Here is a 15,911-nt window from a genome sequence, read left to right on the forward strand (position 1 = left end):
ACCCTCTACAACCATCCTCTGGCTTCTGTCATCAAGCCAATTTTGTATCCACTTGGCTACCTCACCCTGGATCCCGTGAGATTTAACCTTATGCAACAACTTACCATGTGGTACCTTGCTAAAGTCCATGTAGACAACATCAACTGCACTGCCCTCATCTACCTTCTTGGTTACCCCTTCAAAAAACTCAATCAAATTTGTGAGACATGATTTTCCACTCACAAAGCCATGCTGACTGTCCCTTATCAGTCCTTGCGTCTCTAAATGCCTGTAGATCCTGTCTCTCAAAATACCTTCAAACAACTTACCCGCTACAGATGTGAGACTCACCGGCCTGTAGTTCCCAGGCTTTTCCCTGCAGCTCTTCCTAAACAAAGGCACAACATTTGCCACCCTCCAATTTAAGGCACCTCACCTGTGACTATCGATGATTCAAATATCTCTGTTCGGGGACCCGCAATTTCCTCCCTAGCCTTCCACAGTGTCCTGGGATATACTTCATCAGGTCCCGGGGATTTATCTACCTTGATTCGCTTTAAGACTTCCAGCACCTCCTTCTCTGTAATATGTACACTCCTCAAGACATCACTATTTATTTCCCCAAATTCCCTAACATCTATGCTTTTCTCAACAGTAAATACTGATGAGAAATATTCATTTAGGATCTCACCCATCTTTTGTGGATCTGCACATTAAGAGGTCCTATTCTCTCCCTAGTTACTCTTTTGCCCTTTATGTGAGAAGCTCTTTGGATTCTCCTTTGCCTTATCTGCCAAAACAATCTCGTGTCCCCTTTTTGCCTCCTGATTTCTCTCTTAACTCTACTCCTGCACCCTCTATACTCTTCAAGGGATCCAGTTGATCCCAGCTGCCTATGCATGTCATGTGCTCCTTCTTCTTCTTGACCAGGGCCTCAATATCCCAAATCATCCAGGGTTCCCTTCTTCAACCAGCCTTGCCCTTCACTCTAAGAGGTATGTGCTTACCCTGTACCCTTAACACACTTTTGAAAGCTTCCCACTTACCAGATGTCCCTTGGCTTCTCACAGACTCTCCCAATTAACTGTTGAAAGTTCCTGCCTGATGCCATCAAAATTGGCCTTGCCTCAATTTAGAATTTTAGCTTTTGGGCCAGACCTATCATTCTCCATAGCTATCTTAAAACTAATGTCACTGGTCCCAAAGTGATCCCTCACTAATTCTTCTGTCACCTGCCCTTCATTATTTCCCAAGAGGAGGTCAAGTTTTGCCCCCTCTCTAGTTGGGCCATCCACATACTAAATGAGAAATTCCTCCTGAATACACTCAACAAATTTCTCTCCATCCAAGCCTCTAATACTATGGCTGTCCCAGTCAATGTTGGGAAAGTTAAAATCCCCCACTGTTACCACTCTATTTTTCTTGGAGCTACCTGTAATCTCCTTACATATTTGCTCCTCAATTTCCACCGACTATTTGGAGGCCTATAGTACAACCCTATCAAAGTGATTTCCCCCTTCTTATTTCTCAGTTGAATACATATAGACTCAGTGGGCGAACCCTGGGATATATCCCCTCGGTACTGCCGTGATGTTTTCCTTAATCAAAAGTGTAACTCCTCTTTCTCTCTTACCTCCTGTTCTATCTTTCCTATAGCATCTGTACCCTGGAACATTGATCTGCCAGTCCTGTCCTTCCCTTAACAATGTTTCAGTGATTGAACAAAGAACAAAGAACAATACAGCACAGGAACAGGCCCTTCGGCCCTCCAACCCCGCGCCGCTCCCTGGTCCAAACTAGACCAATCTTTTGTATCCCTCCATTCCCACTCCGTTCATGTGGCTATCTAAATAAGTCTTAAATGTTCCCAGTTTGTCCGCCTCCACCACCTTGCCCGGCAGCGCATTCCAGGCCCCCACCACCCTCTGTGTAAAATACGTCCTTCTGATATCGGTGTTAAACCTCCCCCCACCCTCACCTTGAATCTATGACCACCGACCTGGGAAAAAGCTTCCCACCGTTCACCCTATCTATGCCTTTCATAATTTTATACACCTCTATTAGGTCACCCCTCATCCTCCGTCTTTCCAGTGAGAACAACCCCAGTTTACCCAATCTCTCCTCATAACTAAGCCCTTCCATACCAGGCAACATCCTGGTAAACCTCCTCTGCACTCTCTCTGAAGCCTCCACATCCTTCTGGTAGTGTGGCGACCAGAACTGGGCGCAGTATTCCAAATGCGGCCGAACCAACGTTCTATACAACTGCAACATCAGACCCCAACTTTTATACTCTATGCCCCGTCCTATAAAGGCAAGCATGCCATATGCCTTCTTCACTACCTTCTCCACCTGTTACGTCACCTTCAAGGATCTGTGGACTTGCACACCCAGGTCCCTCTGCGTATCTACACCCTTTATGGTTCTGCCTTTTATCGTATAGCTCCGCCCTACGTTAGTTCTACCAAAATGCATCACTTCGCATTTATCAGGATTGAACTCCATCTGCCATTTCTTTGCCCAAATTTCCAGCCTATCTATATCCTTCTGTAGCCTCTGACAATGTTCCTCACTATCTGCAAGTCCAGCCAATTTCGTGTCGTCCGTAATTGCTATAATATCCCAGTCCTATGTACCCATCCATACCCTGAGTTCATCTGCCTTGCCTGTCAGGCCTCTTGCATTGAAATCAATGAAGCTTAATCTCGACTTCCCTTGCTCTCTGTCTTGCTTTTGCCTGATCTGTCTAGTACTAGGATTACTGATACTGCCTTTACTATTTAATGTGCTCTCTTCAGCTTCTGTGCTGTCCTCAACCTTCTCTTCTGTCTCCCCACTGCTTTGGGTCCCACCCCCTGCCAAACTAGTTAAAACATTCCCGAGTGGCTCTCGCAAATCTCCCCGCCAGGATATTAGTCCCCCTCCAGTTCAGGTGTAACCCGTCCCTCTTGAGGTCAGCCCTTCCCCAGCAGAGATCCCAATGATCCACATGTCTAAATCTCTTCCTCCTGCACCAGCTCTCAAGCCATGCATTCATCTGCCTAATCTTCCTATTCCTACTCTCACTAGCACGTGGCATCGGTAGTAGTCCAGAAATTACTACTTTTGAGGTCCTGCACTTTAGCCTTCTGCCTAATTCTCTATATTCACACTTCAGGACCTGATCCCTTTTCCTACCTATGTCGTTGGTACCAATATGTACAATGACCTCTGGCTGCTCCCCCTCCCCCTTAAGAATGCCCTGCAACCACTCAGAGACATCCTTGACCCTGGCACCAGGGAGGCAACACACCATCCTGGAGTCTTGATTGCGGCCACAGAAACGCCTGTCATATCCTCATAGTTTCCTTTATTAAGATTCAGCACCCTAGTCTCCAAATCAACTATTTCATTCTTCATCTTGACAAAATATTCTATTATATTATGGTCACTCATCCCCAAGGGGTCTCGTACAGCTAGATTGGCAATGATTCCCTTCTCATTACACAGTACCCAGTCTAAAATGGCCTGCTCTCTAGTTGGTTCCTCCACATATTGGTCAAGAAAACCATCCCGTATACACTCCAGGAATTCCTCCTCTACGGCATTGTGGTTAATTTGATTTGCCCAATCTTTGTGCAGATTAAAATCACCCATGATCACCGATATTCCCTTATCACAGGCATCTCTAATTTCGTGTTTAATGCCATTCCCAATATCACCACTGCAGTTTGGGGGTCTATATATGACACCTACTTAATGTTTTTTGCCCCATGGTATTTCTCAACTCTACCCATCCAGACTCCACGTTGTCAGAGCTAATATTCTTTCTCACTATTGTGTTAATTTCCTCTTTAACCAGCAGTGCCACTCCACCACCTTTTCCTTTATGCCTGTCCTTCCTAAATATTGAATACCCTGGGACATTCAATTCTCACCCCAGTCACATTGCAACCATGTCTCCATATTCCCAATTATATCATACCTGTTTACATCTATCTGCTCGATTAGCTCATCCACGTTTTTGCAAATGCTCTGTGCATTAAGGCACAGAGCCCTTAAGCTTGCCTTACTAACATTGTTTCTCTCGCTCCCAATATTTTTTTCTATAGCCCTGTTTGAACTTTGTCCTTGAGGCATTCAGGCCTTCATAGCAAGAGAATTTGACTATAGGAGTAGGGATGTCTTGCTGTAGTTATACAGGGTCTTGGTGAGGCCACACCTTGAGTATTGTGTGCAATTTTGGTCTCCTAGTCTGAGGAAGGACATTCTTGCTATTGAGGTAGTCCAGCGAAGGTCACCAGACTGATTCCTGGAATTGCAGGACTGACATACGAAGAGACAATGGATCAACTGGGCTTGTACTCACTGGAATTTAGAAAAATAAGGGAATCTCATAGAAACATAAAATCCTTATGGGACTGGACAGGTTCGATGCGGCAAGAATGATCCTGATGTTGGGGAAGTCCAGAACTACGGGTCACAGTCTAAGAATAAGGAGTTAGCCATTCAGGACTGAGATGAGGATGAACTTCTTCACTCAGAGAGCTGTGAACCTATGGAATTCTCTACCACAGAAAGCTGATGGGGCCAGTTTGTCAGATATGTTCAAGAGGGAGCTGGGCATGGCCCTTGCGGCTAAAGGGATCAAAGAGCATAGAGAGAAAGCGGGAGTGGGATACTGAATGTGCATGATCAGCCATGATCATAATGAATGACTGTGTAGGCTCGAAATGCTGAATGGCCTACCCCTGCACCTATTTTCTATGTTTTCTGTGTAACTAAGCATTGTAAGAAGTTTAACAACACCAGGTTAAAGTCCAACAGGTTTATTTGGTAGCAAAAGCCACACAAGCTTTCGAGGCTCTAAGCCCCTTCTTCAGGTGAGTGGGAATTCTGTTCACAAACAGAACTTATAAAGACACAGACTCAATTTACATGAATAATGGTTGGAATGCGAATACTTACAACTAATCCAGTCTTTAAGAAACAAAACAATGGGAGTGGAGAGAGCATCAAGACAGGCTAAAAAGATGTGTATTGTCTCCAGACAAGACAGCCAGTGAAACTCTGCAGGTCCACGCAACTGTGGGAGTTACAAATAGTGTGACATGAACCCAATATCCCGGTTGAGGCCGTCCTTGTGTGTGCGGAACTTGGCTATCAGTTTCTGCTCAGCGACTCTGCGCTGTCGTGTGTCGCGAAGGTCGCCTTGGAGAACGCTTACCCGAATATCAGAGGCCGAATGCCCGTGACCGCTGAAGTGCTCCCCAACAGGAAGAGAACAGTCTTGCCTGGTGATTGTCGAGCGGTGTTCATTCATCCGTTGTCGCAGCGTCTGCATAGTTTCCCCAATGTACCATGCCTCGGGACATCCTTTCTTGCAGCGTATCAGGTAGACAACGTTGGCCGAGTTGCAAGAGTATGTACCGTGTACCTGGTGGATGGTGTTCTCACGTGAGATGATGGCATCTGTGTCGATGATCCGGCACGTCTTGCAGAGGTTGCTGTGGCAGGGTTGTGTGGTGTCTTGGTCACTGTTCTCCTGAAGGCTGGGTAGTTTGCTGCGGACAATGGTCTGTTTGAGGTTGTGCGGTTGTTTGAAGGCAAGAAGTGGGGGTGTGGGGATGGCCTTGGCGAGATGTTCGTCTTCATCAATGACATGTTGAAGGCTCCGGAGGAGATGCCGTAGCTTCTCCGCTCCGGGGAAGTACTGGACAACGAAGGGTACTCTGTCCACTGTGTCCCGTGTTTGTCTTCTGAGGAGGTCGGTGCGGTTTTTCGCTGTGGCGCGTTGGAACTGTTGATCAATGAGTCGAGCGCTATATCCTGTTCTTATGAGGGCATCTTTCAGCGTCTGGAGGTGTCTGTTGCGATCCTCCTCATCCGAGCAGATCCTGTGTATACGGAGGGCTTGTCCGTAGGGGATGGCTTCTTTAACGTGTTTAGGGTGGAAGCTGGAGAAGTGGAGCATCGTGAGGTTATCCGTGGGCTAACTAAGCATTGGCCATTGCCTTCAGTAAAAGAATAGAAGGATTACGTCTTGAAAAAAAAATCAATGAATAAGCCAGTCCAGGACCACTTTCATCCTTTCTCATGAGCTACGTCAACAGTGGCATTGGCAGAATCTTGGAAATCAATTGCCTGTCTACCATCTCAAAAGAACTTGTTCCTATTTCAAATAATTTCTATGATATGCCTAATTTCTTGTCATACGCATATTATAATCACTTCCCACATATTTTCCAGGAATAATAACTCAAAAAAATTCATCATGGTGTATTGAGATATGTCTAGTGAGAGATATGGTTAGTTTGAACATGATTGCTTCATGGCATTAATCACACACCTGTGCCTCTCTTACATAGTAATGGTCTTACGCTTCTTCCAGAACTCTCCACACCCTTCCCTTATTGCCTGTTCTGCCAAGCATTTACAGTGTTCCGGCGTGAACCCAATTAATGCAGTACCAACTGTTTTAACTCCATAGCTGGCAGCCAACTTTTTAATCTGCCTCTCGATGGATATTGGAGTAAAGTAAAAGTATTCTTCCCCCTGAATATAATAAGAAATATATTTTGTGCTTTCTTCTGTCATCGGCAATGGAGGTTTGTCTTTAAAGCTCTCCACGTTACAGGCTATCTCCACGGCGTCCTCATGAGGAAAGGCCATTGCTTGAATGCCTTGAAGGCCACCAGGGTTCGCTCCTCGTACAGCACTGGCAATTTGCTGACCAATGTTCAGATCCTGCGTACCTACAGTCACATTGCAGTTCATAACATATGGACTAGCACCAATTCCTAAAAAAAACAAAGAAAATAACATTTTAAACGAATGTCTCTATTCAGAAGCTGTAATCAATTTGATTTCAAAATTATTTCTGCTTTTAAAACGATAATTTTTATCTTTTCATTCATCACCTGTATGGCAAGCTTATGAGTATTATACAAGCTGGCATTACAGATACATGGGGTGAGGCACAAGACAGGGTCCAATGGAGGATTATTGTTGTGGCCCTATGTCCCACTCGGGACTTGGAGGATAACTAACTAACTAATTACAGATAGCCTGCGTAAATATAAGATATATTCAAATTCCAGTCAAAATCACTGTTCTGCAGGAACTAGAAGTGAAAATGAATGCAAAATCAGTTTTCACAACCTGGTTTTCTAACATCAACAACTTGCAAGAATTTGGCACATTCGGTGAGAAACACTGCAAAGTGCATTACAGGAACGTTATCAAATTTTAGCTCCTGGCGTAATGACATATTTAGATACAAGATTGACCAAAGAGGTAAGTTAAAGGAGAAAAGCTAGTAGAGAGAGGCAGTGAGGTTAGGAAGAGAATTCCAGAGTTTGTGACCTTGACACAGATATTCAATCTTTTGAGAAACACGATGGGACAATTAGTGGAGAGCATGCAGTTTTCACTCATTTCAATCAACTGGAAGGTCCGTCTAATGAAGCACTTCTCTCACTTACTTTGGAAGCTTCTGTTTTCAGAGACACTCAAATGTAAGATGGGTTTGCATCTCACATTCAGCTTCTTACAATACCTAAGCTTGTGTGTTCCCGATGCCCTCAGTGCAGTGCAGCATGTTCCTGAAGCCCGCAGTGCAGCATGTTCCCGAGGCTCAGTGCAGTGCAACGCATTCCAGAGGCCCAGTGCAGTGCAGCTTGTTCCCAAGGCCCAGTGCAGTGGAGCGTGTTCCCGAGGCCCAGTGCAGTGGAGTGTGTTCCGAGGCCCTCAGTGCAGTGCAGTGCAGCATGTTCCAGATACCCAGTGCCGTGCAGTGTGTTCCCAATCTCAGTGCAGTGCAGCATATTTCCAAGGCCCAGTGCAGCATGTTTCCAAGACCCAGTGCATCGTGTACCCGAGGCCCAGTGCAGTGCAACATGTTCCCAAGGCCCTCAGTGCAGTGTGTTCCCGAGGCCCTCAGTGCAGTGTGTTCCTGAGGCCCAGTGCAGTGCAGTGTGTTCCCAAGGCCCTCAGTGTAGCGTGTTCCCGAGGCCCTCAGTGTAGCGTGTTCCCAAGGCCCTCAGTGCAGTGCAGTGTGTTCCCAAGGCCCTCAGTGTAGCGTGTTCCCGAGGCCCTCAGTGTAGCGTGTTCCCGAGGCCCTCAGTGCAGTGCAGTGTGTTCCCGAGGCCCTCAGTGCAGTGTGTTCCTGAGGCTCAGTGCAGTGCAATGTGTTCCCAAGGCCCTCAGTGTAGCGTGTTCCCGAGGCCCTCAGTGCAGTGTGTTCCCGAGGCCCTCAGTGCAGTGTGTTCCTGAGGCCCAGTGCAGTACGGCATGTTGCCGAGATTGTCAGTGCAGCACAGCGGCAACTGGGGAAGTGAAGCCACATTTCCTTTTCACAGCACTGGCTGCTGTAAATCAGGTAAGTTTAAAGATCCCAGCCACTGTTAGAAACTGCGGATAAGTTAACTCTGTCAGACAAGTGGGTAAAATGGTGAGGTTAGGATGGATGGGAGGGCGTAGATTGGGTCATCGGGGATAAGATGGCTTGGGGTGGTGGGGATAAGATGGGTAGGAGGATATAGGATGGGTCAGGAGGTTAGGATCTGTCAAAGGGTTGGAGGGGAATAGGATGGCTCAGGAGCTGGGATGAGTTGGGGAGGTAGGATGGGTGAAGAGTCGAGTGGTTAGTCAGAGGCAGTAGGGAGTAGTGGGAGGGGGGGTCAAGTGGGTTGTTGTGAGTGTAGTCGGAGGGTCGGAAAGGTAATCGGGGGGTTGGTCAGAGGGTTCGGATGTGTAATCAGGTGGGCAAGCATGGAGTAGAAGGAGAGTTAATGGGGGGGGGGGCGAGTAGTTAGGGGATAATCAGAGATTGGGGGATTATCGGAGTTTGGGGATAGTCATTGGTGATGGTGGGTACTACAAGGGTCAGGAGGACTTTGAGAACCTAGGGTTAAGGGAAATGTGTAAGATAAGTGGATAGGATGGTGGTGTGTAGAAACAATTGCGTTGAAGTAACTGATCCCAATTAAGATAAGCAAATAGAAATAATGTAGCTTAATTGATGTGATGTGAGTAAGTAGAGAAATAACATTGATGGTTACACAAAGGTGAATTAACTTTGAGAGGCTTGATTTTTCACTTCCACCATATACTTTTAGGTGCTATTACCAACCTGTTAAACCACATCTAGGAGACACTGTAGTTCCTACATCTGGTTTTATGTCATTCACATTCAAATTGCTCCTCTTATACCAGTTTAACTCTTTTCTGCGTTGGACCAGATTTCGTTTGTGAGGTTGATCAGCGTATCCAAAATAAAATACACTGCAATCTGGTATATTATGGAATAAACTTTCTGCAATATCTATAGAGAGAAATAAAAGGGAATAAATAGGAAATCCTCAGGTTATAGGACCTAACTTTATTTGTAATTTGTTTAGTTAAAAGAGATCAATTCCTGCACTGATTCAAAAATAGAAGCAATGGGCAGAATTCTCCCATCCTGCCCACAGCAGACTTAGTGACAGGTGAAAGTGGAGAAACCAGCGCCAGCCAAAAAAATGGAAACACACTGGCATAAAAACAGTTTGCAATCTCCTCATGGTGGGTTAATGGTGGATTGGTTCTCCCACTTCCTGCTGGGGTGAATGCAATTTGCATTCATTTGCATCTCATGAATACTCATTAAAACCGCACTCCATAATCCAATATGCCAGCGGGAAATCACATCAGCCTCAAACCGGTTTGCAATTGAGTGGTATGCACAAGTCAGACCTCAGTGTGCTCGTGCCTTTGAGGTGAGTACAACATACATAGCCCACCTACCATACTGGTGCGCCGCTCCAGTGAGCACTCAACGCCACACTGCTGGGGCAGACTGGTTCACGCCCTCCAGCTCTGTGCTGAGTTTCTCTTATGGGGAGCCCTGTGCTGCTGGACTCCGGGATCTTCCCCTTTCATCGGCTCAGATCTCCACTATACCTGGGGTTGTGGAGTGCAGCGGTCTGCTGCTCCCAGTGCCGGACACAGTTTTCTGTCTGGACAGTACCATGCTGTAGAAGTCATGCAGCTTCTACTCTAACAGACTGAAGTTTGACGGTGGGGGTGGGGGAGTGCTGTGCATGTGCAGGGGAGGCAAGTGCAAGAGTACACAATGGAAGGCTGAGGAAAGAAGGAAGTGGATGAGAGAGACAAACAATAGAAAGCAAAGGGAAGACCAAGGACAAGGAAGATGTACTTCAACAAGGATGCTTTTAGCACTGACAAACAAAAGGGTCGAAAGGATACCACATCATTTACTGGAAGGGAATGCACGCAGACTCCAGAATATGGGATGGGGGCTCATAAATGTAGCACTCTGTAAATGCCAAGTCCTATGAAGGAACAACAGTGGTGTGACAAGGCCTGACCCTTTCGACACCATCTAACAGTGGGAATATTGCCACAAATGAGATGTGGGCCAGCTTAGGACTCATCTGAAAGTACATGCCTTGGGTTTGGACGCTAATAGTGAGGAGACACAAATGCTGATGAGCTGCCCTCAACCATCGCTGTCCATTAAACGATAAAAATTCAAAACTTTCCAATCATACACTCCTAATAAAGACTTAAATGACACAAAGTGTCTGGACACTAACTGCAATGAGATTGAAATCACATGATTGTTAATCTTACAATAGTACACTTTCACTGAGTGAGAGGATGGCTAGATCTTGAGATAAGAGGATTGCAAAGTACAAAATCAAAACACCTTCAGTTGGTATTCATATACTCACCCAACGAATGTCAATAAGTGTAATTTATTTACAATGAGAGCATTCCTGTGAACCAGAGATGATATTGATTCATTTCACTCTCCTAACCTTACCATTATGACATTGTGCAGCACTAAAAGCCGCAGCAGGGGCAGAGGCAGCCTGCTGACTGCTATGTTCTGATGCTTGTGATGACTTTGGTGGATGTCCTCTGGTGGCCTGAGGTCCAGAGACCGCAGCCTGACAAGAGTCTTCTGCTCAAGGCAGAAATGTCCTCAGCAGCAGAGTTGGTGAGGGCACAGGCAGAGGGAACTCTGTGCAGCTACACATCCTTGGAATGACATGAGTGGATGCCGGTGGGTATCTAGCTTACACTCACTCTTCCTGTGGATACCAGGAGGCCCAGCCTGACTCGTGCAGGTGATGGATGGGGAGGTCAAGGTGTCTGGTTTCCAAGTGGCTTATACCCTGATGGTGCCCACCAAAGTGTGTGGTCATTGAGTGCAGGGCCAAGCATAAATCTGGCAGGATCTGCTGGAAGAAGGTCTCCATGTATTCCGGGTATTCACAGACATCTTCAACCTCTCTTTACAACAATCTGAGGTCCCTATGCTTCAAGAAGATGACCATCATCCCAGTACCTAAGGAAAGCCAAGCACCGTGCCTTAATGACTATTCATAGAAACCCACAGCACAGAAAGAGGCCATTCGGCTCATCGAGTCTGCACCCACCACAATCCCACCCAGGCCCTACCCCCATATCCCTACACATTTACCCACTAATCCCTCTAACCTACGCATCTCAGGACACTAAGGGCAATTTTAGCATGGCCAATCAACCTAACCTGCACATCTTTGGACTGTGGGAGGAAACCGGAGCACCTGGAGGAAACCCATGCAGACACGAGGAGAACGTGCAAACTCCACACAGACAGTGACCCAAGCCGGGAATCGAACCCAGGTCCCTGGAGCTGTGAAGCAGCAGTGCTAACCACTGTGCTACTGTGCCGCCCTATTGTCTGGTGGCTCTGACATCCATCGTTATGAAGTGCTTCGAAAGGCTAGTCATGGCACGAATCAATTCCAGCCTCCCGGACTGCCTAGATCCACTACAGTTTGCCTACAGTTTTGCAACAGGTCCACAGCCGACGCCATCTCCCTGGCCCTGTACTCAACCCTGGAACACCTAGATAACAAAGACACCTATGTCAGATTCCTATTTATTGACTACAACTCAGCCTTCAACACCATTATTCCTACGAAACTCATCTCCAAACTCTGTGGCCTGGGCCTCAGCTCCTCCTTCTGTGACTGGATCCTGAACTTCCTAACACACAGACCACAATCAGTAAGGATAGGCAACAACACCTCCCCCATGATCATCCTCAACACCGGTGCCCCACAAGGCTCAGCCCCCTATTACACTCCTTATACACCTATGACTGTGTGGCCAAATTCCCCTCCAACTCGATTTTCAAGTTTGCTGATGACACCAAACAGTGATGAGACAGAGTACAGGAATGAGATAGAGAATCCGGTGAACTGGTGCGGCAACAATAATCTCTCCTTCAATGTCAACAAAAAGAAGGAGATTGTCATTGACTTCAGGAAGCGTAGAGGAGAATATGCCTCATCTACATCAACAGGGACGAAATGGAAAGGGTCGAGAGCTTCAAGTTTTTAGGTGTCCAGATCACCAACAACCTGTCCTGGTCCCCCCATGCCGACACTATAGATAAGAAAGCCCACCAATGCCTCTATTTTCTCAGAAGACGAAGGACACTTGGCATGTCAGCTACGACTCTCACCAACTTTTACAGATGCACCATAGAAAGCATTCTTTCTGGCTGTATCACAGCTTGATATGGCTCCTGCTCTGCCCAAGACTGCAAGAAACTACAAAAGGTCGTGAATGTAGCCCAATCCATCACGCAAACCAGCCTCCCATCCACTGAATCTGTCTACACTTCCCGCTGCCTCGGCAAAGCAGCCAGCATAATTAAGGACCCCACGCATCCTGGACATTCTCTCTTCCACCTTCTTCCGTCGGGAAAAAGATGCAAACGTCTGAGGTCACGTACCAACTGACTCAAGAACAGCTTCTTCCCGGTTGCCATCAGACTTTTGAATGGACCTACCTTGCATTAAGTTGATCTTTCTCTACACCCTAGCTATGACAGTAACACTACATTCTGCACTCTCTCATTTCCTTCTTTATGAACGGTATGCTCTGTCTGTATAGCACGCAAGAAACAATACTTTTCACTGTATACCAATACATGTGACAATAATAAATCAAATCAAATCAAATCAAATGATGGTCGCCTACCTTCACATGATGGCCTTGAGGTGATCACATGTTGGAGCCACAACAGACAGAAAGAATGTGGGGATATTCCTTCATCATTCACTCTAGTCTGATAAATGACTCTCAAAACTCTGCCCAATGTTCCACTGCTTGCCATTGCATCTCCACCACTGAGTTGACAGCCACTACTAGAGGCTCATCGTATGCCTGGGACTGAGCAGGTGGCTGATCTCCAGTAGCCCTCAGGGTGCCGGAGACCTGGGCTGTCACTGCCTCAGACTTTGATGGGAATTTGTCAGTGAGGTGTTCTCCAGAAAGTGATCCCAAGTCTAACCTTGAACTACACTCCACTGAGGTGTGTCTCTCTGCCCTGGTGGATGGTACGGTGAGCGCTGTGTCGGTTCTTCCTGAGTCCCCTCATCCTCAGACATGTTTTAGGGTCTTAGCCACTGCTTAGGTGCCTGGCTAGTAATGATCTGCTTGTGCATGCAAGATAGAAATGGCAGGTATGGTGGATAAGCTGAAGCTATTTCAGAGTACATTTGACTCACTGTGATTGTCAGGGTTTGTTGAAGCGATGAGGCTGTGATCTATACTAGGTTGTTTAAAGAGGCCAAACTCCCCTTCCCCATAGGAATGATCCCTATCCTCCCCAGCCTGCTTGGCTGTAACTTCCTTGAATCCTGTGAGGGTAAAGATCTCTGCCATCTGTCCTCTGGTTCGCTCCCTCTTGTTGTGTGCCAACTTGGTGTGTGTGAAGATGAAAGAACGTCATGTGATCAGAGGGGGTGGAGCAGAGATTGGGTGATATGCATGTCACCTGTATTTGTGGTGAGCCCAGAAAAGACAGGATGGAGTGTGAAGGAGATGATAAATGGGTGGTGATGTGAAAGTGCCCATGAGAGAGTGAGTGATGATATGTCCCCCGCTAATGGAGGTGTGAGATCCATGAAGAGAGTAGTCATTTTAGTACATGATGCCATGCTGAGAGTTTGATAGTGGAGGGAGCTGAGAGATGCCATATCCTCACAGAGCAACTGAGACCATTCATCTGCTTCCTACACTGTGTAGCGCGTCAGACCCAGTTCCCAGCTGATATCCTGGGCCTTGGCTTCCCAGGCTGGAGAGGTGACATTGGAGAGGTGACATTGGGGAGCTTCTTGGAGTCATCTCTGGGATAGAAGACATGCCTCTGTGCCTAGACTCCTGCGATCAAGGCCTCGAGGGAGGCTGAATTGGCTTGCAGACTTCTTTTTGAGGCTGGTAGCATTTTGTTTCTGAGTTCCGGACATCATGCACGGTCTGATGAAGACAGATGGGCTGGAGAGAGAGAGATGTTTGTGTTGAACTGTTTTTTTTTAATATAGTGCTGGGATTTTCGAATTTACCAGCTGACTGCTGGCTGAGAATCAGCTCCCAGCCCACAAGGTGATCCAGAGAGATACACGCTCGTGCATAATTAATAAGTTTCAAAGGGCAGAATCACGTACGGGTTTCCGCTATTCTGGCCAGTGGGAAGGGTGCCACCAGGACCATCTGCCACCCCACTTAGACAAAGAGATGGAGAACTCTGCCCAATAAATCAGTTGCTGAAGTAAATTAAGGGAGCAAGATGATGTTACAAAAATGTCTATATTCTCAAACTTTGAAGCTGGTAAAAAGAAATTTCATCAACATTCACAAAAGGATCGACTTGAACGGTTAACTTTGGTTTCTCTTTCCACAAATGCTGTCTGAGCTACTGAGTACAAAGAACAAAGTAAAGTACAGCACAGGAACAACCCCTTCAACCCTCCAAGCCTGTGCCAATCATGATGCCCTAACTAAACTAAAAAAAACCTTCTGCCCTTACTCGGTCCGTATCTCTCTATTCCCTCCCTATCCATGTACCCAGCCAGATGCCTCTTAAATGTTGCTAATGTGCCTGCTTTCACCACCTCCTCTGGCATCCACCACTCTCTGCGTGAAATACTTCTCCTGCACATCTCCCTTAAACTTTCCCTCTCTCACCTTGAACCTGTGCCCCCTTGTAATTGATGCTTCCACCCGAGGAAAAAGCCTCTATCCACCCTGTCTATGCTTCTCATAATTTTGTAGACCTCTATCAGGTCCCCACTCAACCTCTGCCTTTCCAGTGAAAACAATCCTAGTTCGTTCAACCTCTCCTCATAGTCAACACCTTCAAGACCAGGCAACATCCTGGTGAACCTTCTTTGCACTCTCTCCAAAGTTTCCACGTCCTTCTGGTAGTGTGGCGACCAGAACTGCATGCAATACTTCAAATGCGGACGAACCAAAGTTTTATATAGCTGCAACATGATTTCCAAACTCTTGTACTCAGTGCCCTGGCCGATGAAGGCAAGCATGCCAAATGCCTTCTTAATCACCTTGGTCAAATTGCTGGGCCTCTGATGGAAATCTTTGTCGCTTCTTTGGACACGGGTGAGGTCCCTGAGGATTGGAGGATAGCGAATGTGGTCCCGTTGTTTAAGAAGGGTAGCAGGGATAACCCAGGAAATTATAGGCCGGTGAGCTTGACGTCCGTGGTAGGGAAGTTGTTGGAGAGGATTCTTAGAGACAGGATGTATGTGCATTTAGAACGGAACAATCTCATTAGTGACAGACAGCATGGTTTTGTAAGAGGGAGGTCGTGCCTTACAAATTTGGTGGAGCTTTTTGAGGAAGTGACAAAAACGGTTGATGAAGGAAGGGCCGTGGATGTCGTCTATATGGATTTCAGCAAGGCATTTGACAAAGTCCCACATGGCAGGTTGGTTAAGAAGGTTAAGGCTCATGGGATACAAGGAGAAGTGGCTAGATGGGTGGAGAACTGGCTTGGCCATAGGAGACAGAGGGTAGTGGTCGAAGGGTCTTTTTCCGGCTGGAGGTCTGTGACCAGTGGTGTTCCGCAGGGCTCTGTACTGGGACCT

At 46.7% G+C, this 15,911-nt stretch overlaps 1 protein-coding gene across 4 annotated transcripts in view; it reads right to left on the reverse strand.

Annotated features, from left to right (window-relative positions):
• Window positions 1-4,773: 4,773 nt before the first annotated feature.
• ftcdnl1 (formiminotransferase cyclodeaminase N-terminal like 1) overlaps window positions 4,774-15,911 on the reverse strand; it is an 80,529-nt gene continuing 69,391 nt past the window's right edge. For all 4 annotated transcript variants that reach the window (XM_078228678.1, XM_078228680.1, XM_078228679.1 and 1 more), the window contains 2 exons: window positions 9,092-9,283; window positions 4,774-6,758 (listed from right to left, as the gene is read on the reverse strand). In XM_078228678.1, coding sequence (XP_078084804.1) covers window positions 6,319-6,758; window positions 9,092-9,283 — 632 coding nt within the window. In that variant the 3' untranslated portion in view covers window positions 4,774-6,318. The remainder of the gene's footprint in view (window positions 6,759-9,091; window positions 9,284-15,911) is intronic.

Source organism: Mustelus asterias, chromosome 14 (assembly GCF_964213995.1).
Source record: "Mustelus asterias chromosome 14, sMusAst1.hap1.1, whole genome shotgun sequence".
Lineage (NCBI taxonomy): Eukaryota > Metazoa > Chordata > Chondrichthyes > Carcharhiniformes > Triakidae > Mustelus > Mustelus asterias.